We start from the raw sequence: 27,327 nt of genomic DNA on the forward strand, positions 1-27,327 counted from the left end.
GCGCGCGGGCACGGGGCGAGAGCCCGGACCGGGTGACTCGTTTTAGGGGGCGGGCTCGGGGAGGGGGAGGGGGGGTCGGCACGCCCAAGATGGCTTCGGATATGAGTTATAGGGTTCGCCAGAGGATCAGCCGGCTTGGCCAGGTGCAGAGCGGGGGAGGAATCGCTCCTCCCTTCCCTTCCCTCATCTCCGCCCCCGTCCCGCCTCCTCCTCGCTGGGCCCTTCTAGGCTTAACGGCCTCCCTGGCCCCACCTCAGGGCGGCCCCGCCCTGCCCGGCCCCGCCTCTCGGAGCCTCGCTCCGTCCGCCCGACCCTCCTTCCTTCCCTCCCTCTGCCGCTGGGCCGCCTGGGTCTGGCTCCGTCCCCCGCACTCCGGCCGCCTCACTCTCACCCTCTTTCCCTCCTTCCCTCAGAGGATGTCGGGCCTCCAGATTAACTTCAGCCCACTTAAGGAGCCACTCGGCTTCATCAAGATTCTGCAGTGGGTGAGTGGGACCCGGGGGCCCAGCTCTGAGGCCCAGTGGTCTTAGTCGCCCCGCCGGGCGGAGAGGGGAGAAGGGGCGGGGGTGGGGGGCTCTGCGGAGAAGGCCCGTCGGCCCGACCCTGCCGCGGAGTGGGCGGAAGGGAGGGGAGTGGGGGCGGGGTAGCGGCGCCTTGGTCGCCTGGGGTTCGGCCTTGAAGGCCCGGCCGGCGCCCCGCCCCTGAAGCCTAGCCGATCTGGAGGCGGTCGGGGGAGGGGTGGGGGGCAAGAAAAGGCCTTAGGGCCCCCGGGATTGGGGCGGATGCTGCTGTCAAAGGGGATCACGAGGCGGCGGCGCTGTCTTGTAGTGCCGGAGCTCGTGGCTGAGGAGTACCTCTCCCCACTCTTCTCTAAGTCCCCCGCCAGCCCTGGGGCTTCACCTGGGAACCCTGGCCAGGGGCGGGTGGGGGCTCTGAAGGAGGAGCAAGAGAATGTTTCTCCAGGTCCTAACGAAAGCCAGCCTTCTCCATTCCGTTCCTATGGCCCCCTGGTCCCCAAATGCCTTGAAATTATGAACAGGTAGGAGAAGACATCCATGCTTAAGAAATCTGAAGACCCCCTTCACTTAATAAGAATTTAGTAAGCACCTAAAAGCGTAGCGTTTTGGATTAGGGGAAAAAAAACAAAAACACCTTATTTTTGACGAGCCACTGTAGCGTGAAAGCAAACTAGCGTTTGAGATAAAAATTTTCCTGAGGAGAGCACAAAAATGAACATATGCCCATTAATTTTCCATTAAGTTTGTCAAGTCCATTAATTTTCAGTTGTCCTGGAGTTGATTTATTAGTAAAGAACAGGGTTTTCCGAAAGCAAAACCGTATTTTTAATAAAGCACTACATATTAAAACTTTTAGAACCATACGGGATGGTGTCCCAAAAGTCTTAATGCAGTTTTAGATCTTTAAAACTTCTGGAACGAAAGGTATGTTAAAGTCTTAGTGCCGTTTATGCTAAAGCTTCAGATTAGGACTTTTGGGAGACCCCTTAAATAGAAAATGCTAATAGATTCGTTGGGCTTGTGTATATACTTGCCGAGGCGATTCTGAGCCCATACTATGAAACTTGGCTTTTCTTTATTGCTTAGAACACCTACTGTCATTAACGTCCTAGGAATCGTTGATTTGGCTTTGCAAATTACCTTGCCCGGACACATGCCCCCAAAGAGGTCGGAAATTTTGTTGGACACCAAAGAATTCTTGAAATGTGTACTTTAGGGGATGATTTTCAAGACTATATTTGCAGGTAGCATCTTCTTGTAACAATCAGGGTTACTATGCTGTGGGTAACGTTAAAATAACAACTTTGTCCATATGTTTTGGTGAAAGCAGTTCTTAGTGCTGCCAACACCCATCCGTCCCCTAATATAAGTTTTTGAAAACTGAAATTATGCTAAGAAATATTTAGTTTTGAATTCATGTTGTTGAAAGGTGTTTGCACTCTTTGGGCTTCCAGATTAGCATACGAATGGTGCTAGTTGGGAAAACCCATTTGTCTATGAAACCACCAGATAGGAAGATCATAAATGCTTGCAGATGTTTGCTGTTTTAAAATAATTTAGTTTTTTAGATCAAATTTCTTTCTCTTTCTCATACCTTTTCTTTTCAAAATAAAAATTTAGGTGTATATACAGTAATGAAAGTGAATTTATCATGAAGTTTCAAAACAGGAGGTATTTGGTGATTGGTGGGTCTCCCTTCTGACAGTCAATATGTATGGTGTGAGGGCTTTTGTCTTAAATTTTGATCCAAGCTTTTTTTTTAATAGAATTTGACAACATAAAAATAAAAGGGAAAAACTTCACATTGAGTAGGCTTATCTAATGAAAAATAAAGAACCACACTGTACCTTTTTAAAGCTGAAGTACCTTAGAGAATTTCTTCAAATGCCTTCATTTTACAGATAAGGAAACAGACCCAGAAAAATGATTGGTGCTCAAAGTCACATGTTTAGTGATGTGAGAGAATGCTTCATATTCCCAAATTTGATATTTTCCTGACTATAACACACTACCTTTTTTGTTTAACTAATTCAGCCAAATATTGTATACTAAAGAGAAGAAATAAATTTACAATTAGTGCTTTCTAGATTTCAAGATAAAGAAACAGCTCTTTTTATTTTATTTGTACTTAGATTTATTAACAATGTATTTTTAAATCATACTTCTTGGAAGGTTCAAATGCATTGTAATTTAGAAGATGAACAATTTTAGAGCACCTATATTAGGATTGGACTTCCAGAATGTTATTATTATTATTATTATTTTTATTATTAAGGATAGTTAGGTCGTGCAGTGAATACTTTGTCACATCTGGAATCAGGAAGATTCATCTTTCTGGGCTCAAATCAGGCCTCAGACACTAGGTATATAATCCTAAACAAGTTATTTAACCTTATTTGTTTCAGTTTCCTCATCAGTAAAATGAGCTGGAGAAGGAAATAACAAACCACTCCAGTATCTTTACCAAGAAAACCCCCAATGGGGTCATGAAGAATCAGACAGGACTGAAATGACTGAACCACAACCACAATAGTAGAACCAACAGTAAAACCATATAAACAGAATTAGAAGTACCTGGAAGTAGGGAATTTATTTATTCCAAACCCTAAATTTTACAGATGAAGAACCTGAGACCCCAAAAGGTTGTGACTTGCTCAAAGTCACACAGAAAATAAATGGCAGAGCCAGGATTCAGACTTGGTTTGGTGACTCTCTAAATGGAGTGTTTATTCCACTGCACTACATATACATACATTACCTCTCCTTGGATGGGTGTATAATTTCAGGGTAAACAATCTTTCTCAAGTTACTAAGTTGCTAAAATTCAGATGAATTTTACTGCAACTAGTTGAATTTTTGTGGGAAGACAGCTTTTAATAATATTAAATTAAACTCTTTGAAGGCAAAGACCATCACAAACATGTAAATTGTCAATCCCTTTCAATGCTTGTTGCTTTGTTCCTGTTTAGTTCCACACAATGGATGCCTTTTAATAAAATATTAGTTGGTCAAATGAATGACTTGGAGCTGGGTAATGTTCCTTCTTCCATCTCCTTTTAGAAACTTCAGGGAACCAAATTCTTTGGGAGAGAGTGTGCTTTCAGTTATACAGATAATAATAGCAGCCTCTATTTGCACATGTGTAAGAGTGCTGAATAGTTAGTTATTAAGATTAATTCTTGGGTATTGTTTTATTTTGAGCCATCATGTCTCCTTTATCACTAGCCCCCTAGAACTTTTTTTTTTTTTTAACCCTTAACTTCTGTGTATTGGCTCATAGGTGGAAGAGTGGTAAGGATGGGCAATGGGTGTCAAGTGACTTGCCCAGGGTCACACAGCTAGGAAGTGTCTGAGGTCGGATTTGAACCTAGGACCTCCCGGCTCTAGGCCTGACTCTCAATCCACTGAGCTACCCAGCTGCCCCCCCTAGAACTTTATACTTAAACAACTACATCAGATTTCTATCTCTCTTTCACCCCAGTTGTTTTGTTATACCAAGAATTCAATTATACTTAAAAGTGAATTATATTTCTCACTAGGACAATAACTAGCATGAGTAAATATATACAATGTGTGTGCATATATGAAGAAACATAGTGCTTTGAGGTTTTCTACATGCTTCACAACACATCCATGGATATGAGGGCATTATAAATAGTACCTTTATTTTTCAAATTAGGAAACTGAAACTCAGGTTAATTGGACTCTTATAACAAGATATTCTTTAAATCTAGCATTTAATGAATGGAATCTTATTTGTTTTCTTATTATTTTTGGTTTTGTTATGCTAAAACTAAAATGTATTTGTTTTGTGGCCTGGGTAATAAACTACTTTTGATATTTTATAACATTTTATAATGTTCCATAAAATATTGGCAGTCCTAAAGCATTAAAAACATTTGCTCAGTATCTTTAAATTTTTTTTTTTGTGGGGCCAAAATTCTGAATATCTTAAACAGGTATCAGATTGAAAACAAGATTTTTAGCCACTTAGCATAATTAGCTCAGTTTTTTTAGTAGGATCATTTTTTTTAATGTAAAACTACCAGATATGCTTCTATAGATTTGGGATTTGGAAACATAGTTATATTTTTTTGAGACTGTTCTACAGAATAGGGTCCAGTTTTTGATTGGGTACATAAAAATAGATTGAAATATCATCTCTTGTATTTTAAGTGCAAGTTTTTGTTAGCCTTAGATGGGGGGGGGGAAGGCAGGTGCAGGAAGAACTAAAAGAATTGTTTCAGGTGGGAATTAGATCCCCACACCCACAAATTTGCAGTTAATGCTTTCTAGATCTTAAGAAAGGAATTAGCTATTTGCTTTTTAGATGGTTTAAAGTCAAACCAGTGTAGCTGACCAACAGATATTTGAAATCTTCCCTCCCTCAGAAATAAAAGTTGAGATTGGGGTTTTAGTATTTCTTTCTCTCATTTTTTAACCCTTACCTTTTGTCTTAGAATTGATATTAAGTATAGGTTCCAAGGCAAAAGAGCAGTGAGGATTAGGCATTTGGGATTAAGTGACTTGCCCAGGGACACACAGCTAGGTTTCAAACCAGGACATCCCATTAACATTTCCTTTTGAGATTAAGGAAATCCCCATTGTATTTAGTGTACAAAATAATTAAATTATGTGTTTTTCCAATTCCATTTTAAAAAATCAAAGACACAGGATAAAAGCTTTAATAGCTGAAAAAAAAAACCGACACTAAGACTTTGGGGACAACCTTGTATTTGTAATAGGTAAAGAACCAGAAATATGTTTATAGTTTATTTTGGGCACCAGAAATGCTAGCCAATTTTACTTTCTAAAAGAATCTGTGAATTCAGTTTTTGTTGTTCAAAACCAATATTTTCTTAACCTTCTTGCTAATTAGATAATAATATAGATTTGAAGGTTGTAAAAACCTTTGGAGATCATCTAGACCAACTCCCTCATTTTATAGTTTTGAGTTGAGAAGCAATTAAATTGTTATAGAACCTTAGAGGATTTTGCATAAAAAAAGGCTATGGTTAGCACTGCTAATGACAGTCGTGATCAGTAAAAACCAAGTAAAATAATAATAGCTTACATTTATACAGTGCTTTAAGGTTTCATTTCTAAAGATCTTCTAATACATCCTCATTTAATCTTCAACACTGTGACATGGGTCATACAAATATCTTCATTTTTGGTTGAGGAAACACACTCAGAGTGGGTTGACTTTGTGTCACAATTTATAAAGTGTAGAAGGTGGGATTTTTAATTCATTTTGCTTTCTTTTGGTGCCAAAATTTTTCTGCTATACCATGTCAAATAAGTCAGCTTAAGGGTGAATTTAGGAAACAGCATACAAAGTGAGTATACACAGGAGAGTCTCAGAACACCTAAAAGCAGAGGTTCTTAACTTGGGAATAGGGGACTTGGTTTTTCAAAATATATTGGTAACTATTTCAATATTTGGTTTCCTTTTTAATCCTATGTGTAATTTACTTTAAAGATTTAAAAACATTCTGAGATGGGGTTTATAGGTTTCACTAGACTGCCAGAGGGGTAAGGGTACCCCACCTACTCTTTCAAAAATGGTTAAGAACTTCTGCCCAAAGGAAATATTGGTTAGTTTCAAGAACAGTTGAGATATCATTATGAGGATTTTTAAAATTATGGAACAGATTAAATTAAGGAGGCAGTGAGAAATTCATTCCATGGGGATTTCAATTTTTAAATGCATTTTTGTGTATTGATCTTATTCATAACACCTGGTACAGAACTCAGTAGAAAGGTATTTAATAGATGTTATTTATAGGAGTGGGAATATAATCAGTTTAATTTTTGGTGATGTTTTTTTCTTCGTTGCCTTCTGGTACACTTCTTAGTGAAAGTATCCATGGCTTTTTGGCCAGGGAGTTCTGTATGTTCTTCAACAGTAGTATCAAACTCAAAATAGAAACTTATCTCTGTGGGCTGCGCATTTGACTTTGAAAACCACGAATTTACATCTATCTATGTTGTATTTATTTTGTTAAATATTTCTCAATTATATTTTAATCTGATTTGGACAGCACTTGAATTTTTCTGGCTTTGAATTCTACACCTCAGTATATGTCAAATTCATATAGAAATAGGATCACTAGACTGTGCATAAGGATCCCTGAAGGCCAGATATTGACTTAGAAAACCACATATTAATATTTTCCATATTTTGTTGTATTATTTATTTTGTTAAATAGTACCCATTTATAGTTTAATCTTCATCTGGCCATACTGGTTAATGTTGTGGGTTCTGGGCAGTTTTATCATCTAAGAGACACTAAATTGATAGTAGATTTTAAAGTCTGGAAATTATCTTACAACTTGAAATTCTTAATTGATTAATGTTATTAGCTTCCATCCCTTTTTCTGCACAACTGTTATCATGCATTTTCAGACCCTCTTACAAGCAGTCTTTAACACTCAACAATCCTAGTTTTGGCATTGATTGCTTCTTCTTGTCTGGATGATTATAATTGTCTCCTGTGTCAAATCTTTCCTTCCTCTCATCTTCATACAGTCACAGAAATAGTTCAGTGTATATTCTCTTAACTCAAATCCTTCAGTAGTTAAGAGATATCGCCTGTAAAAAATAAAAATGGCTTTATTTGAACCAGAATTTGAGGCCTCTACAGTATGTTTTTCTGTCCTATGTTACTTCCCTCCTCTTCAGGCACTGTCAAAAACCAAACTGAATTATTAGATGTGCCTGGATTTCATTCTGATCTCTCCTGGTTCCATGCTTTTAGAGTCCACCATACTCAGAATGTACTTCCTCAGTACTGACACCTGTTGAAATTCTTTTCCTTCAGTGCTATACTCAGATGCTACCTCTTCCCTATCTCTTCTGTTACAAGTTGTCCCCTCTCCTACTTCAGCTTTCTAGAATTATCTTGCATAGACCCCTCCTTTTCCCTTAAAATGTTCTAATTCATCTCTTATGTCAATGATTTCTGGTTTCCTCCCTCTAATCCAGTGGTTCCCAAACTTTTTTGGCCTATCGTCCCCTTTCCAGAAAAAATATTACTTAGTGCCCCCTGGAAATTATGAAACTATTTATTGAACTCAGAATAGAATGTAATACAAAAAAAGTGTGGCCATCACCACCTCCCTGGATCGCTGCAGCACCCACCAGGGGGCGGTAGTGCCCACTTTGGGAATCACTACTCTAATCCATAGTTTACCATGTCTATAACATAGTATATAGTTATTGAACTCTTGAAGTCAAGTGATTTGCTCCTTGGTTTATGCTCTGGTGTGTCACCTAGCCTGAGAACCAGGGCCTAAATCTTCCTGATTCCAAGTTAAGCACTTGGTACAGTAACACTACACTATATCTATCTAGCTATCTATCTCTATCTCTCTAACTCTACCATATATCTACTTCTATCATATTTATTTATATAAATACCTCTTCTGTTTGATTGCAAGCTGTTTAGGACCAGGTCTGTATCCTATTTCATCTTTGTATAGGTATAGGTGTATAATTCAGTTATCTACCTTGCTGGGTTATTGTGGGGAAAGTGCTTTGCAAACCTTTAAATACAATGAAAATGTAAGCTGATAATTGTTGCTTATTTAGTAATTTATATGTCATCTTAGAGGGGCTGTTATAGGACTGTGTTGTTTAACTTTTGACACTTAGCCTTCTCAACTAGATCATAAGCTTCTTGAGGGCAAGGACCATGACTTATGATTTTGGTGGGGAGGGAATCTTTTACAGAACATAGTTTGGAATAGCAAATATATTTATCTCATTAATGTTTATTTTTTGATTATGCATAGCTTTTTTATTTTTTGCTTTTTCTTTCTATTTTGCTAATTTATGGATCTTTAAAAGTGATCTACTGGTATAAACATGGCTTAAAGAGACTCAGGGGAAGATCACTCCCCCATCACATTGATTAGACTCCCTTTAGGATACTTAGACAGCAATAGGGTCAAGAGTGGGGATTGGTACAACTTCATTATTGGAGGGAACAACCGATTTGATATCACAACTCCATTGGAGTATATACAGTTTGAGAAAAAGAATTCTATTAAATTAAGCTTAACTTTATTGAATAGCTATTATATTCAAGGCATAAGGATGGGCAAGGACACTATTGACAAATAGCTTCGTCAAGAGTGGAGGGGAATGAAGATAAAACAAATTTAATGTTATACAAGTTGAAAGTTCATTCAAAGAAAAATTCAGAGTTCAAAACTAGAGTGTCACCTCTGGCTTTGGAAGGGGGCAGTAATCAGAAGAATGATTTAAAGGAAGAGGTAGTATTTGAGCTTGTACTAACTGGTCAAAATATGAAGTGAACTGGGGGCAGAGAACATTCTTGATCCCATGCCTTAATACCATTCATTATGCCAAGAAAGTTAGGTGTTTATGGAGCAGTGAGTAGTCAAGGTTGCTTTATGTAGTACAGGGCCTGTGAAGGAGAGGAGTGTGAGATAAAACTGGAAAGGACTGGTTGGGGCCAGACCCTGGAAGTCCTTTGATATCTGATTAAGAAATTTGGAGTTTATAACTATTAAGCAATAGGGAACTAATGAGGAAAAAAGGTGAAGTGATTTGGTGTTAGAGCTGAAAGAATACTTGGCCTTGAGTCTTTTCTCTGATGTATACTAGTCATGGGACTCTGGTCAAGTCAACTTGAACTTCCAATACCTTCCCAATATTTTCTTAATTTAATTTAATAAATTTAAAAAATAAGTTGCAGAGCAGGTGACTTGCAATGGTAGAGGAAGTTTCCTCACTGGCATTTCATATAGCAATGGAATCACAGGTCCAATCAAAAAAAGGGAAATGGGTTGGGAAGACATCAGAAGTTTTCAAATAAGGGTGCTAATTTATATTATGTCTAAAATTTATAAAACACTTTCCCCACAGTAATGCTGTGAAGAAGGAATTTTATAAACATATTCTCGAATTTTATATGATTTGCCCAAGGTCACACAGAAAAGTAATATCAGAGAGTTAGAATTTGAACTTCTATTTTTTGGCTCAGAAACTTTATCACACTGTTCCTAGCTATCTTCTTTTTTTCCCCTCCACTTTCCCCCTTCCTCCAGCCCTTAGGAGGTATTATCTTCTATTTAGTCAGCACCTTTCACTGAGTATTTTGGAAGTTTCAGATGGTGTAGGTGTTTTCACTCTTCTTGTTTGCCTGTACAAGTTTTCTTCCTCTAGGGCTGCAAAGCCATATAATTATGAAGTTTATCCCTTTGGGTTACTTTGCCAAGGGAGGGGAGTTTTTATAGTGTGCTACATTCTATACAGTTACTTTTTCCAGCCTTTATAAATTATACCAAGTACTGGGATGTAATTCATATAGGTCATGTTTAATCATATATATGGCATCCATTGGTTGGTCATCTATAGTAAGTTAAATACAGTAAATCTCTTTACTCTCTATTATCAATGTACTATCTTCCCTTAAATGCAGTGTACTTCTTTGAGTCAGTAGACACCTGCAGGCTATTACACGGATAGTAAAAAGTTTGTCACAGTATATAGGCATCCTCAGTGAGCAAAAATTTTTAGGGTCTTTTTGTATATCATCTCTTTATTACTTGGGCAGACCCATAATTGGAAAATTGCATTATTATAGGCATGAGGTAATTAAGTTTTGGATTGGGATGGTGAAAAGAAAGGAAAATGAAAAATAGTATGTAAGTAAAATTGTAAACATTTGATAATTAACTATGCCAAGTGAAGGAGGGAGAAGAATCAGATGATTGAGATTTTTGAGTCTGGTTGGCTAAAGAATAGTGGTGTAATTTACAGATTCAAGAAGTCAGGAAGAGGAATATGATTTAGAGTAAGAGATATATCTTGGGTTTTGGTCATGTTGAATTTGAGGTTCCAGTAGGATATTTGCTTGATAAATACAGTAAGTGGTTGGAAATTTAGGTTTGTAGTTCAGAGGGAACAGTTTCCATGAAGGGATTGGTTAAAGCTAATGGAATGAATGAGATCACCCTGGAGAGGGAGGCGTATAAGAACTATAAAGAGAACCAAGTGAATTGCATGTAAAAAAAAAAAAAAAAAAAAAAAAAAAGAGGAAAGAGGTCAAATAAAGCATGGAAAAGAAAGAAGAGGTGGGTCATGGGTTTCTTTGCTGCTAGGAGATAAGTAGGATGAAGCTTAGAAGAGACTTGATTTGGAGAGAGAGAACAGTTTCAGTGTGGTGGTAGAGATAGAAGCCAGATTGCTAGAGTAACTGGTGAGGCAATGAAAAGTGATTATAGACTATTCTTTGTAGCAGTTTTGGCAGTGAAAAGAAGGAGAGCTATAAAATGGTGGATGAGAGCATGACTTTATATGGCAGAGACCTAAGTATTTTTGTTGACTGATGAGGAAAAAGTAATTGAAAAGCTGATAGAAGCAAGGAAGACAGTCGTGGAACTCATGTTCTAATTGGGGAAGACAGTACTTAAAGGGGGGTTAGTGACTAAAGAAGGAGTGTTTTTGAATGGGAAATCAAAGAGAATGGTGATTGGAGTCAGTCATCTAGTATTTATTAAGCATTTGTGTGCCTGGCCCTATGCTAAGCAACAGGGATACAAAAAGCAAAAAGAGAGTCCATTCTCCTTTCCAGAAATGGTAGTCTGATTATTCTTCTTAGAGCAAGGATGGTTTTAGGGTGGTACATCCTGGCACAGAGGTGGGAAGTGATATACTCTTCCTGAGATTAGAAAGATAAAATGAATGCTCATCAATCATAGGTCCAGGCTACATTGAATGGAAGCTTGAGGCTGGATCAGAGATGGAGGCTGGAGAGCAGGTAGCCTAGCTTGAGGATAGCTGGGAAATAGTGGGGTGAGCCATAGGCTCGGTAAAACAATTTGAAGAGAGGAAGAGATGGAGCAGAGTCTCATATTGCAATGTGTCAGGAGTATAAGTGGTAATAACTAACCAACCTTGCACAGAGGAAGGGAAGGAAGAGAAAATGTGAAGGGAGTCAGGGGAGTTTAATTTTGATAGTCTTTGAATGATATTCTGAAAGGGAGTTTGAGGACAGTGCAAAAGGATTGGAATAGCCATTTTGAGAGAATAGCTTTGAGGGCCTAAATATATAATAACATGTTGTAGATAACCCATTCATCAGGTTGGCATGATGAGGTGGCCAACTGGACTTGGAGTTACAAAATAATTTTTTAGATTCCCTCAACAACGCAAATGTCACTTAACCTTTGAGAGCTTCATTTTACTTTCTGGAAAATGGAAAGTCACACAACCTCTCAGTTTTCTGTCCATTAAATGGGGACAAGAATACCTATGATACCCACCCTTCAGGGTTGTAAGGCTTAAATGAGATAATGTATGTAAAGTGCTTTGTAAACTTCCAAAACATACAAAAATGCCTTTTTATTATTATAACCTAGAAAGCAGATGCAGTGAGGTTATCCTGGTTTAGTTAATAAGGTTGGTACAGCTAAAAATCTAGTGAATTTTGGACTGCCAACAATACTTGTTGATTAATGCCAACCATGAAGTCTGGGTGAGAAGGTAAATGAAGTCAGAAGAGGGCTGATCAGAGAGAAATGAAGGGATTGGAGGTTGTGTTGAAAACTTAAGAAAAGGTTCATTAGGAATAAAGAGAGTATTTTATGTGGGAAGGAAAAGAGGTTATGATCAAAGGGGAATTTTAAGAGATCAAGATCCTGGAGGTGGAACTAAGAATAAAAGGGATGGTTAGAATAGATATGAGGAATGAGAAAATGCAAAGAGATATAAATATAAGAATATGGATTTTAAGCAGAGTGCAGATGGTCAAGAAATTCTGAGTAAAGTATTATCTGTCCATTGTTAAATCATTGAGAAAAATAAGAAAGTGTTCTGGAAGTTGGTAGCTGACTCCAAGAATAAGCAGACAGTGGCATATTGTATGTGCTATGAATCCCCAAAGAAGATAGTTTGCTTGTTGAATGAGAAGTTATGGTGCTTCAAGATTTATTTACAAAGCAGCCTTCTCTCAGAAATTCTGAGATTAAAGTGCCAAATTCATTTTAGTCATTAGTGAGATCAGTGACTAAGACTGTGAGCCATCCATGAAACTATCCAAGCTCTCATAGCTAGGATCCTAGGATTTTATTTTCCTAATTACATGTAATAACAGTTTTCAACATATGTTTTAGATCCAAATTGTCTCCCTCAAACATGGTAAACAATTTGATTTGAGTTAATTCATTTGTTATGCAAAACATACTTCCATATTAGTTGTTGTTATAAGAGAATACAATATAAAAACCAAAACCCCAAAATAGAACTGTAAATAAACCAATTCAAAGACAATATGCTTTGATCTGCATCTGATTCCAACATTTCTTTCTCTGAAAGTGAATAGCATTCTTTGTTATAAGTCCTTCAGAATTGTCCCAGATCATTATATTGCTGAGAATAGCCAAATCTTTCACAGTTGATCATAGAACAGTATTGCTTTTACTGTGTATAATGTTTTCCTAGTTCTATTTATTTCACTCTGCATCAGTGCATGTAGATCTTTCCAGCTTTTTCTGAAGTCATCCTGCTCAGTGTTTCACCAACACATACTATACTTTGTTTAGCCCTTCCCCAGTTGATGGAGAAACCTTCAATTTTCAATTCTTTGCCACCACAAAAAGAGCTGCTATAAATATTTTTGTACGAGTTGGTTCTTATCCCTTTTAAAATAATCTCTTTGATATATAGATCCAGTTGCAGTATTGCAGGATCCAAATGTATGCACAGTTTTATAGCCCTTTGGGCATAGTTCCAAATTGCCCTCCGGAAGGGTTAGAACAGTTTACAACTCCACCAGCGAAGAATAGTGTCACAATTTTGCCCCATTCCCTCTTTTTTTCCTGTCGTATTGGCCAGCCTGATAGGTATGAAGTGGTACCTCAAAATTGTTTTAATTTTCATTTCTCTTATCAAGAGTGATTTAGAACATTTTTTCATGATTATTGATAGCTTTGATTTCTTCATCTGAAAATCATCCTTTGACCATTTATCAATTGGACTTGTATTCTTATAAATTTTTTCTTTTTTTTTTTTTTAACCCTTACCTTCTGTTTTAGAACCAATACTGTGTATTGGCTCTAAGGCAGAAGAGCAGTAAGGGCAAGGCAATGGTGATTAAGAATCAGCTAGGAACTGTCTCAAGTTAGATTTGAACCCAGGACCTCCTATCTCTGGGCTTGACTCTTGAGCCACCTAGCTGCTCCCCTGTATTTTTATACATTTGAGAAATTAGACCTTTATCAGAGAAATTTGTTTTATCAGAGAAATAATTTTTTTCCCAGTTGTTCTCTTCTATCTTGGTTACATTGGTTTTGTTTGTACAAAAGCTTTTTAATTTGATATAATCAAAATTATTTCATTTTTCAAAATTCATTTTATTTCTTACAATGCTCTCTATCTTGGTTGGTCATAAATTCTTCCTTTCTCTATAAATCTGCCAGGTAAATATTCTATAGGTTCCCCTAATTTACTTATATCACTCTTTATATCTAAATCATACACCTATTTTGACCATATCTTGATATAGGGTGTGAAATATTGGTCTATACCTAATTTCTTCCATACTGTTTTCCATTTTCCCCAGCAGTTTTTGTTAAATAGTGAGTTCTTATTCCCCAAAGCTGTGATCTTTGGGTTTATCAACTACTAGGTTGCTAAGGTCATTTATCCCTGTATATATATATATCTATTCTATTGATCCACCATTCCATTTCTTAGCCAGTACCTGACTCTTTTAATGATTAGTGCTTTAGAGTACAGTTTGAAATCTGGTGCTGCTAGGCCACCTTCCTTCACATTTTTTTTTCATTAATTCCTTTCATATTCTTGACCTTTTGTTCTTCCAGGTAAATATTGTTATTTTTCTAGTTTTATAAAATAATTGTTAGTTTGATTGGCATGGCACTGAATATGCAAATTAATTTAGTTAGAATTGTCATTAGCAATTAATATTTTTCCATTTGTTTATATCTGACTTTATTTGTGTGAAAAGTATCTTGTAATTCTGTTCATATAATTCCTGTGTTTGTCTTGGTAAGTAGATTCCTAAGTATTTTATATTGTCTAGAGTTATTTCAAATAGAATTTCTCTATCTCTTGCTGCTGAACTTTGGTAATGTATAGAAATGCTGATGATTTATGTGGATTTATTTTGTATCCTACAACTTTACTGAAGTTATTATTTCAACTAATGTTTTAGTTGATTCTCTAAGTGTACCATGATATCATCTGCAAAGAGTGATATTTTAGTTTCCTCATTGCTTACTTTAATTTCTTCCATTTCTTTTATTGTTAAAGCTAGCATTTCTAGTACAGTATTAAGTAATAGTGGTGATAATTGGCAGTCTTACTTCAATCATCCTTGATCTTAATGATCTTCACCCTTAACTTATGACAGATGATACTTGCTAAGGGTTTTAGGTAGATACTACTTATCATATTAAGGAAAGGCCCTTTTGTTCCTGTGCTTCCTAGTGTTTTTAATAGGAATGGGTGTTGTATTTTGTTAAAGTCTTGGTCCTTTGAAGTAAGAATGGGAAGGAGCCTTAGAGATAATTTTTACCTTATCATTTTTCACAAAGGGAAGCTAAGGTGCAAGGAGATTGTGACTTCCCCAGGGTCACACAGGTAAGAGTAGTAAATGTTTGGAGGAAGGTAACTTCCTAACTTCCTTTGGATCTCAACTCAATTCAGTTCTTTGATCCTTTTTCTTCTTTTGAATTGGGAGCACTGAAAGAAGAAACAGCCTTCTTTGTAGAGCACTCTAGTAGAAGTAATAGAAGTGACATCTAGAAAAGCATATGATAGTGGAGTAAAGCCCACCAAAGGGGAAGAAAGTGTTTGTGAGGAAAAGAATGACTAGGAGGAGAGGGGGGGTTGTATCTTAACTAGTAATTGAAAGTAAACAAATGGGCTGTTGGGGACATGGTTACTGGAAGAAGATATAATACTTAATCATTCTTAAATTTCTAATTAGAATGTTCCTGTTTGCCTGTGATTCAGGTGATACTACTGGTTGATTACAAGTACAAGAAATGTACAGGGAAAAGAAAATGAAAATGAATGACACAAGTTATTAAAATTGCCAATATTTGCTATAAAAAAAGAAGAACTAGACTTGGAATTAGAAGGGCCAGGTCCCTGGTTTAGCATGTGCTACCCTTGTTACCATTAGCAAGGCACTTAGCTTCTCCAAGCCTCTGAAGGGAGTATATAAAAATACTCATGCATTACCAGAATATCATGAGGAAAGAAGCTAATATAACTCCTTTGAATGGGAATATACAGAGTATTAAGATGTAATTTCTGATGATGAATTAGAATTTCTAGGATGAACAAGAAAAATCATACCTAGAATCTCATTATTCATAATCCTGTTTAAAAAAAACTGACATATAACTCACTAAGGTTATAACCTTTATTTGATAATAAAAAAAAGTTTAGGAATAATTCAGCTTACTTTTTGTCACTGCTTTTGTGAACTTTTTTTGTTTAGGGTAGGAGAAAAGGAAGTTAGGATTGACTCAAGCTATAAGTAACATTCTTAATCCAGTGAAAAATTATATTAGATATGATTTAGAATCTATTTGAGAAGATAACTAGCTACCTATCAGCAATCAAACTGGTTCTCTACTCTGTTTCTAAACAGTAGTAATTGGCTATTGATAACTACAACAAACAGACCCAAAGAGAGAGAAAACTGGCCCTGCCCTCAAGGTGCTTATACTGAAAAGATATAACATGTCAGTAAAAAGTAAATATAAGGTAATTTGAGGAGGAAGAATGCACTAAAAATTGGGAAGGAACCTGGACAGGCTTCCTGTAGATGGCACTTAAGTTCATCTTGAAGAAAGAAAAGGATTCTCTGAAAGTGGAGATGAGGTGGAAGTGTACCTCAGATATGAGGGGACAGTCTGTGTGAAGGCATGGACACAAGTGATGGAAACTTTAATTGGGAACAGTTTGTACTGCCACTTTAATTTAAAAGTAAAGTATGTGAGAGGAGGTAATATGAAATAAAACTGGAAAGGTAAGTTGGAGCCAGATTATGGAAAACTTGGAATTTAATCCATCTGAGGCATTTATTTATATTTTATTCTAGAGACAAATGGGTAACTACTAAAGATTTTTGAGCAGGTAGTCTTATTAAGTAAGTCCTGTGAATCTTGAAGCATTTATTAAGCACTTAAAATATGCTAGGCATTGTGCCTAAGCAAAAGTGAGGTGAGAATACTGCAAAAGGGGGGTACAGGGCCATTTTGTCTTTTCCTTTGTTTTATGGATTGCCTTGTTCATCATAGAGTAGCCAATCTACTGGCAGTCTCTTCCTAGGACTGTTTGAAAAAAATTTTCAGCTTGGTAGGCCTTGCCAGATCTTGTACACTGTTAGTATAGTCTGAGATATTAAGGTATGTCTGTGCCATAAGGAAGATATTTGAGCAGGACTTCAGGTTATTAAGAACAAGGTATTTTTTGGAGTATTGTACTTTTTTATGTGTACTTATTGTTACCCTTCTGTCCAACCAAATTACAGCTATTTAGCTTTTTTTTTTTTAAATCTTTTCATAGTGCCTAACACATAATGAGCCTTAAATAATTTCTGATTGAATAAAGGAAAAGCGTATGTAATTGGATTTAAAGTCTTGTGTTGATTTTTTTCAAGAAAAAAATCTAGAGAAGAAAATCTTTTTAAAAACAAATTTTCAATCCCTCCCAACATTACCTTATGTTCTTAAATTTTCTCCCCCAATAGTGCCACTTCTAATAAAAATGAAGTCAGCGGAAACAATTCAGAACTAACCAACACAGCATTGTTTGACAGATTATACAGTATCCACATCCATGGTCTTCCCCTCACCCCCATAATAAACGTTTAACCATGTTAAATCATTTCATTTCTATGGTTACTGCTTAACTTAGGTACAAAGTTTATTTGAAATAATTTTTGCCTAAAAAAAAAGTTATTTCCAAAGAAATTTCTTTATAAATACTAGAAAAATTTAAAAGCATGATAGAAACACAAAATTATACGCAGTTGTTGTTTCATTCTAAGAAAACAAAGACCTTTATTTTGGCTATCAGTCTATTGTAAAAAACTCTTCCTCTTCTTGTAGCCTGGCATTTTCATTCCAATCCAAATTCAATCCAATATTCTTAAGTGTCTTTCTCCTTTGCCCTCTCCTTCCTCGGTGTCCTTTTGACAGCCACTCCCTAATTGTTAACAAAATCCTTTTTATATCCTATGTGTCTAATTAACATATTACCTGTTGTAAGCTAATGGAAATCCAAGATGCTTCTTTTCTTTTATGCCTTAACTGCTCCTTCCTGACCCTTCCTTTGACACTATCCTCTATAAATGTCTCCTTTAAAGAGGAGAGGTCCTTATCACTCACTATTGGCTTATGTAAGAGGGAGATTTTAGGTATTATATAGATATATATTTAAGGTGTGGCTGCCAGGAATCAATAATTCAGATTGATTCCATAATTAAAATAGACCCAAGTCAGAATCGGGTTTAAGGTAGTTTATTTACAATTAAGAAGGTAAAAGGTAGGGAAATAAAGAGAGGGAGAGGCTAGTCCAGGCCTGCAGAGACCTGGATGGAGAGAGAAGGTTAATTAGGCTGATTAAACTAAATTACACGCCACTAGGCCTTAGCAATCAGAGAGACAAGAGCCTACTTAAGGTAGAGTCTGGAAAACGCCAAGGTAGGCCAAGGAAGTCAGCCTAACTTACCCACGTGACCATTCAGAGTGGAAGCAGCCTGAGGACTCAGGCTGAGATCCTTCAGCACCAAGTTCAGAGCAGGAACTGAACCAACAGGAAGTAACCATCATACTTGAAGAGATAGTGTCTCTTGTCACTTCCTGTGGGTCCACCTCTAATTCAAGTGGACAAATGGCAGCCTCTACACTGATTTGGACTGCCCTTTGGGCAGTCCCTTGTTCTTCATTTGTTACCTATTGTCACGTGTGGGTAACTCATCTCCCCTCCCCACTAAGGGAGGTAGGGATGACATCATCTCGGGTAAGTAGAGTTTTGAATGGGCCAGAGCTAATTCCATTTACACAATCCCCCCTGATGATCATATTGGGTGCCTAGTCACCCCAAGTGATCATTTTACATAATCATCTTATTAGAACAAGAGGAGAGCCAGCTCCCTCCATTCCTCAGTACCCCTTATCAAAAGAAGCCATTGAGGGAATCACCCCAGTAATAAATTCATTAATTGAGCAAGGAATAATAATCCCATGCAAATCAGAATATAATACACCTATTTCTACCTGTTAAGAAGCCAAAATTAGGCCCAGATGGAAAACCCCAATATCGATTTATTCAAGATTTAAGGGCTATAAACAATCATGTTATAAAGAGACACCCTGTGGTTTCAAACCCAAACACAATTATTTCCTCTATTCCCAGTACGGCCACTTACTTTACAGTCATGGACCTGTGCTCAGCCTTTTTCTCAATTCCTATTCATGAGAATTCCAGACAAGCCTTTACCTGGAATAATTATCAGTGTGGACCTGGGGGTGCCTCCCACAGGGGTACTGCGAAAGTTCAGCCATTTTTGCACAGATTTTGAGCCAAGATACAGATAATGTAACATTTAAAAATAGTAAGTTAATTAAATATGTGGATGACCTGCTCCTGGCTTCACCAGATGTTAAAACATGCCAAGAAGATAGTAAACATCTTCTTTTAGAATTACACAAAAGAGGCCATAAGATATCAAAAGGAAAAGTTCAGTGGTGTCTCCCAGAGTGGAATATTTGGGGTTCATCCTGACAGCTGGTACCTGCTATATTTCTCCTAAGTGCATTGAAAATATACAAAAATTGAGCGATCCTACCACTAAAAAACACTTAAGAGCAATCTTAGGAGCAACAGGTTTTTGCAGACAGTGGATCCCTTGCTATGGGGAAATTACTAAGCCTCTTATAGCACTAACAAAAGATTCAGTCCCTGAACCACTTAAATTAGAGCCAGAACACAAGTTAGCTCTATCGAATTTAAAACAAGCTATCCTGTCTACCCCTACTCTAGGCATCCCAGATTATAATAAACCATTTACACACTTACTTGTCTCTCTTTCTCAGGTTTAGTATCTGACTCACAGTTTCCCTTCTAATTTTGCTTTTTTACATACATGTTGCTGTCTAGTCAAAGGACTCTGCCCTCAGTTTATCAACTGCCTCTGCTACTCATAAAGATATTCATTTTTAGCACTCTACCATCACATCCATTTTAAAGTTTATCTTTTGATTGATAAATTTTTATTTAACACACTGATAAATATAATTTTACATATATTACCTAAAAGCAAGCAAAATAACTCTAAAAAAATACAGCCTACTGTGTGCTAGGCACTGTACTAAGCCCTGGGGATAAAAATACAAATAAAGATAATCCATGCCCTCAAAGAGCTTAAAATAAAATGGGGGAATATCTCACACACAAAGAAACTAAAATGGTCAGGGGAGGGGGGTCAGCAAGAAAGAGTTCTGATGGAGTAGTCCAAAAGCAATGTAGCTGGTAGAAAATGGGAACCACGACTTGATGGTATGTGAAACCATTCACTAAAAGAAAGGAATAATATGCTTTGACCATAACAAGATACCATTCTGTTGTCTATTGTGTTTAAATTTTTGTTACTATTTAATTTTGTCTTCAGTTGGCAATATTGATATTATTTTTTTCACTCTATATCACTTCATAAAAGTCTTCCCATAATTTTAAATTCTTTATATTCATTATTCTTTATGATGCAGTAATATCATTTAACTGGAGTATCCCGTTATAGTGTAAGCACCTTGAGGGTAGGGATAGAGTTTCTTACTTTTATTTGTATCCTCAACTCAGCATACTGCCTGGCATTTAAGTGTTTAATAAATGTTCGTGAATTGAAGTTCATACACTATCTGTGACAAATTCCTTATCTCCAGTTCTATAACTCATCTCCCATTCTTTCCTCTTTTACCTTACTCTCAGAGGAACACTGGTGTGTCTTCTTACCAGTGCCAGCACTTGTATTTGTCCATTTTATCCCTTCCATCTATCTCCTTGGAAGTTTGTTTCTTTGATCATCTCCAGCTTAACACATTTAGTACCAATATTTGTCCTGCCTGTTGGATTATATCTTTTGGAACTTCTGTTCCCTTCTGTGTGTTTTTTAAGTGTTTTGTTGGCAAGTCTTGCTTTTTAAAAAAGTATCACTGATAGTTCCTCCCTCCTCCAAACAAAAACCTTCTTTTTTAACAAATACTAGTAAGTACAACAAGGACAACTAGGTGATGAAGTAGATAAAAGGTGCTAAGGTCTATAGTCAGGAAGACTCATCTTCCTGAGTTAAGATCTGATCTCGCTTACTAGCTGTGTGAACCCTGTTAATTCACTTTAATACTGTTTGCCTCAGTTTCCTATCTGGAAAATAAATTGGAGAAGGAAATGGCAAACCACTCCAATATTTATCTTTGCCAAGAAAACTCTAAATGGGGTCATAAAGAGCTGGACACAACTGAACAACACCCACAAAAAGTATAACAACTTCATATTGGTTGTGACTGAAAAGTCACATTTTCATCACCCCTGTCAGTTACAGTAGTTCTGTTTTGTTTTGTTTTTAAACCCTTACCTTCCGTCTTGGAGTCAAAACTGTGTATTGGCTCCAAGGCAGAAGAGTGGTAAGGGTGGGCAATGGAGGTCAAGCGACTTGTCCAGGATCACACGGTTGGGAAGTGTCTGAGGCCAGATTTGAACCTAGGATCTCCCGCCTCTAGGCCTGACTCTCAATCTACTGAGCTACCCAGCTGCCTCACATCTCTTCCCCATTTAATCCATCCTCTATGTACCCACCAGTAAATTTTCTGAAGGGTAGATCTGACCATGTCTTCCTAATTCAGTAAATTCTATATTCTCTTTTACCTCTAGGATCAAATATATTCTTACCCTTCTTTCCTTTCTATGGACCTTATAAATAAGCAATGCCTGATTACTGGCTGTTTTCCATCCATGGAATGCTTTTCCCACCACCCTTTTCTTCAAGACTGGGCTCAGATCCCACTCTCTGCTAGAGGCATTTCCTGGTGTGCTACATGCACCTCCTCTCACCCTTCCCCGAAATGCCTTTCCTTTGAGATTATCTTCCTTGTACTTAGTTGTTTACATGTTATTTCAACCGTGCTTTGAGTTCCTTGAAGGAGTTATAACTGTGTTTTTGCTTTTCTTTTTCTCTCTTAACATTTAGCATAGCACCTTAATAAAAACACAAAACAAATATTTTTTTACTAACTGCATGAGGTCATACAAGTCTTCTCCCAAATTCTTGAAATCCTCTGCTTTTGCCATTTTGATAACACAATAATATATTACACCTGTATACTACAATTTGTTCTCCCACTCCAGAATTGTTAAACATGTACTTTAAAAAAATTATATTTTTTTCAAATGGCATTTTTCTTCCTCACCTCTCCTACTGAGAAAAAAAGAAAAACAGTAAAATTATAACCAATACCCAATCCAGCAGAACCAATTTCCACATTAGTCATGTCCAAAAAAGTACATATTAGGTCGCCCTCTTGATTCCATAACTTCTGATTAGAGGTTGAGTAGTATTCTTTTATCATTAGTCCTCTGAAATCATAGTTGCTCATTGCATTGATAAGAGTTCTTAAGTCTTTAAGATTTATGCTTGCCTTTATAATATTAAAGTTTTATAATTGAGTGGGGAAAGGTTCTGCTCACTTTACTCTGCATCAGTTCATTCAAGTCTTGCCAGGTTTCTCAAAAAACTTATTTCCCAAACCATTTTTTAACATAAGTAGATAAGTAGTCTTCTTTCGAATTCATATACCATAACTTGTTTAGCCATTCTTCTAATTGATGGGTATCTCTTTAATTTCCAGGGTTTTGGTACTACAAAAATAACAATTTTTTTTTAGTTCACATATAGATCCTTTTCCTCTTTTTGTCTCTTTGAGGTACATGTCTGTTAGTGATGGGCCAGAGGTTATGTACAATTTAGTAACTTTGGGCATAGTTCCAAGTTGCTTTCCAGAATGCTTGGACTAGCTCACACAGGTCTACTAATTGTGCATTAATGTGGACATTGACTTAATTTACAAGTGCTACAATGAAAGTTCATCTCTTTAGAGATGAATACTTAATAGTAATATTATTGGGTCAAAAGATATGAATATTTTAGTTACTTTTGGTGTATAGTTCCAGATTATTTTCAGGAATAGTTGGATCACTTAACAGTTCCACCAAAAGTGCATTTTAGTATAGCTGACCCATCCAGAACCCCTCCTATGATTGCCATTTTCCTTTTTCATCATCTTTGCCAACCTGATGAGTAGGACTTAAGTCCATAGAGTTTAGTTTACAACTTTTTTAGTGGTTTTGATCATTTTTTCATTCCTCCACAAACTTAATCTGCATGGATACTTTGGATTTCTGCTTTGAGAACTGAACTTCTGTGCATATCCTTTGACCATTTTGATCTATTGGGGAATAACTTGATCTTGTATATTTTGATCAATTCCCATATATCTCCAGAATGATACTTTTATAAGAGAAATTTGTAACATCTTCAGAGCCCCCCCCCCAACTAACTGTTTCTCTTCTAACTCTAATATGCTTTTGTTTGTGTAAAAACTTAGTAATTTTATATAAGCTGAATTGTATTGTTAGCTATGATCCTTTCTATCCTTTGGTCAAGAACTCTTCCCCCTATTCATAGCTATGAAAGGTGTCCCTTATGTTTTCTTATTTATGGTAAGAGCTTTTATATATAGGTCATGTATCCAGTTATGAGAAGTTGATCTAAGCCTAATTTCTACCAGACTACTTTCCAATTTCCCAAAATTGGGCATTAGCTTGAGTTTATGCCAGGAAGCTGCTTCTCCTGCTTCTGTTGATATAACCACATGATTTAAATTTTCATTATTAATAGTCAATTATATGCATAATTTTCCTGTTATTGAACCAATTCTACCTTGCTAATATGGATCCAGTCAGACTTATAACACTCCCATGAATTTAACCTATGGAATTTTCCTTTTTTGATCTCATTTCCTTCCATGTCTCTTGATGAGCCTTCTAATCATAAAGTTTTTCCTTCTTTTTTAATCAATCAGTTAATTAATTGAGGACATTTCCCCATGGTTCCATAATTCATGTTCTATTCTCTCCCCTATTCCAGAGCTGACAAGCAATTCCACTGGGTTATACATGTATCTTCTTAAATTTATTTTTGATCCGCACTGTGATTATAACTTGACTCTTTCTTTAGACTTAACTCTATAGTTAGCCAGTCCAACTATAAACTTATCTGTTACTGGAGGAAGTTGTGCAGTTATGCTGGTGAGTCCACCACAGATTCTTATTAATCTGATCTCAACTGGGCTATCACAACTGCATGGTGATTTTATTCTCCCTTGAATGAGTGTTATAGATTTTTTTCCTCTCAAATCTGTAGTTCATCCTGCATCCACTTTTTTTCACATAAAAACTGCATATTGAACATTTCAGACTGGTTACCCTTGTAAGCATCTTAAAAGATTTAAATTAATATCAATAACTCCAAGTATTATATTTTATAAGATTTATTAGTAATCACTTTAAGGCAGAAGAAATAAAAGAACAAAAGTATACAACCTAAGAAAACCACATGAGTAAAATTCTCCTGCCTGGCTCTCACCCATCCTCTACCATCACCCACTCAGGAGCAGAGAGTGAGGGAGGAACTACACCCAAATATATACTCCCTACTTCAGCACATACCATGAGATGGAAAATGGGAAGCTGGGAAAGAGAGTTCTGAGAGAAAATTCTAATTACAAATTATTAGTTCAACATTTCCAAAATAGAACTCACTACCTTTTCCTCCAGAACCCTTTCTTATTGTCAAGCACACTATCCTCCTTGACTCATCACTTCTTTCTCCCACATAATCAGGTGCCAAATCTGTTTCGCAGCATCTCTCAGAGCTGTCCCCTTCTCTTGCCTCACATAGCCCACCCACATCCTAGTTTAAGACTAGATCATCTCTCACCTCTTTCAGTAGTCTCCCTTTCTCAATGCTCTTCTCTTTCTAGTCCATCCTCTACATAGCTGGTAGGTAACTTTGCATCACTGTAGGTCTGTCATACTTTTCTGTACTCACTAAGCTTTAGAGCTTCCTTCTTCACCCTAGGATCAAATACTTGGCATTATTTTATTCTATTTTAGTTTCTTTTTTAAGTTTTATACATATATTATCAAATTATATATGACATGATTTATAAATAAGCCTGTGACTTTATGTATAGTAGATTCACTATACTCATTTTTGTTCAGGCTTTTCAGTCACGTATGATTCTTTGTGATCACATTTGGAGTTTTCTTGGCAAATAAACGTAGAGCAGACCTTTGGCACGCAAAGCATTCTCCATGGGCATATAGCTGCTCTCCCTCCTCCCCTTCACCCCCAAGCTGGTTATTAGAAAGAGGGACTTGAGTGGAGCTGCTCCTTTCCCACCTCTTCACCAAGCCTGATGACATTTTTTCACATCACCCACCCTTCTGCCCCAGCAGCCCATGGGGTAAGGTGAGTGGAACCCTTGGGCCACTACCTTCCCCCTCTCTATACTTGATGAAGGCATTCCTCACTTCACCCACTCCTCCACCCAGCTTTTCTCCCTTGTGTTGGGTAAAGGGCAAGGCAGGGCACTCTATCTCTGGAAGGCTCACCATCACTGTATTAAAGTATTTTGCCATTTTCCTTCTCCAGCTCATTTTACAGATGAGAAAACCAAGGCAAACAGGGTTAAGTGACTTACTTGCTGAGGGTCACAGAGCTAGTATGTGTCTGAGGTTGGCTTTGAATTTGGGTTCAGGTCTTCTGGCTCTAGAAATGGCACTCTGCCCACTGTGCCACCTAGCTGCCCTTATATGTTGGTTAGTAAACATTTATTAAGTTCCTGGTATGCACCAGGCATTGTACAAAGCATTGAAGATACAAAAACAAGCAAAAGATATATCCCCTGCCCTCAAGGAACTGACAGTCTAGTGGGGGAAATAATAAGAAAACAAATATGCACAAACTATCCACAGAATAAATAGAAAATGAGAGGAAAGGCACTAGAATTGATAGGATTTAGGAAAGACCTCCTGTGGGTGAAATCATGGTTGGGTCTAAAAGAAAGCCAGGGAACTAGTAAACAGAAATGAAGAGGGAGAGGCATTAGGGGAGGGAAGGAGAGCAACCAATTTCCCAGAAATGAAGAGCCTTGTTCATGGAACAGAAGACTGGAAAGGTGTAGGGGGGCCTAGGTTACAAAGGGCTTGATGTCCTTCCAGCTAAGTAGGACCTGCCCAGAGTTTGTGCTTCATTGGCATGTTCAAGGTCACTTCCACACCAGAATGAGGCATCAAAGGAAGATTTTTGAGGGAGAGTATTATTGCAGTTTTGAATCAATATGGTACAGTTGAAAAAGTGCTGGATTTACATCCTGGTTGTGCTATATACTAAGTGGCCTTAGAAAAATCATTGAATCTCTGACCCTCGATTTCTTCTTCCAGCTCTATTTCTACGATCCTATGATGTAACTTTTCATGTTATTTTGTTGTGTTATGACTTCACAAAGTGTTTAGATGAGCCTCCTCTTCTTCACACATAGAATCCAATGAAAATATTATAAAATATAACTATTAGTAATTAGTTGAAATTAATATACATGCCATGGTTAAAGTATTTCTCTATAATATTTTTCATATTTGGGAATTCATATATGCTTAGATTTCTAAAACTTAAAAAGTATTCCATGCTTCTTAGCCTTCCCTCCCCCACCCCAGTATTTGCCTCATCTTTCTGTGCCTAGCTTGAAAAAGGACCCTTTCAAAAGAGTAACAGAAGCAACATGTCTAACTTTTAAAATGCTATTGCTGTTTACTGAATTCCATTACAATATTTTAATAGTAATAATTTCTTAGGGTTTCTGTGACATTTAATAGTTTACAAACTTTCTTCTTAATTACCCAGCAAGGTAGGTAAAATGTATTGTGTCTATTTTATATATGAGGAAACTGAGGTGTAGAAAGGGTAAATGACTTAGTCACACAGCTAAGAAATGCCAGACCCTAATTATACCCAACTTGTCTTTCCTGACTTCAAGACTAGTGCCCAGTCCACCATATTGGCCCTCTGGTAGTTCCCATGGTAAACCATGTAGGATATATATATATCAATTGTATCAAATCTGTAACTCTAGTTTTTTAATCCATTATTCTAAATTGTGTTTGATTCTAGTCTATTACTTAAAACATTTGATGGTTAAAATTTTAAGGCTGTTTAAGAAAATAAACTCTTATCTTTGTCTTATCTCAATTTTTATGTAGGTAGCTTCCATTTTTTCTTTTGCCACTTGTGGAGGTTTTAAGGGCAAAACAGAGCTCATAGTTTCCTGCCTTAATCAGAATCACACAATTGAAGCTGCCTTTGCCTATCCATTCAAGTAAGTGTGTTTATCCTCTCTTCCCTCTCAGTTTTTTTTTAATATTTTGCTACCTGCATTTTTTAATGTGGCCACAGTAAGATTTCCAGTTGTTAATTTGCTTCATTTTTGTGCTAATATGTTTAATGTACGGTACATAGTAGATGCTTAATAAATACTTGTTAATTGCTTTTACTGTTTATTTTGTGTCGTTTTAAGCAATGTATGAAAATGCAATTTTCCCAAAAGGATAAATTAGAGAATTGATTATTATTAGTATGGAGTAAACTATACTTCCTTCTTTAGTGTATCTTTAGAAAAT

The 27,327-nt window shown here is 36.8% G+C and overlaps 1 protein-coding gene across 2 annotated transcripts in view; it reads left to right on the plus strand.

Annotated features, from left to right (window-relative positions):
• The first annotated feature begins 89 nt into the window (after nucleotides 1-89).
• SYPL1 (synaptophysin like 1) overlaps nucleotides 90-27,327 on the plus strand; it is a 40,519-nt gene continuing 13,281 nt past the window's right edge. Inside the window, exons 1-3 of one of the 2 annotated variants that reach the window (XM_044679751.1) lie at nucleotides 90-143; nucleotides 414-485; nucleotides 26,911-27,026. In XM_044679751.1, coding sequence (XP_044535686.1) covers nucleotides 90-143; nucleotides 414-485; nucleotides 26,911-27,026 — 242 coding nt within the window. Of the gene's footprint in view, nucleotides 144-226; nucleotides 486-26,910; nucleotides 27,027-27,327 lie in introns of those variants that run through there. The other variant, XM_044679752.1, reaches the window with a different exon arrangement.

This window comes from Gracilinanus agilis, chromosome 5, assembly GCF_016433145.1.
Source record: "Gracilinanus agilis isolate LMUSP501 chromosome 5, AgileGrace, whole genome shotgun sequence".
Taxonomy (NCBI): Eukaryota; Metazoa; Chordata; class Mammalia; order Didelphimorphia; family Didelphidae; genus Gracilinanus; species Gracilinanus agilis.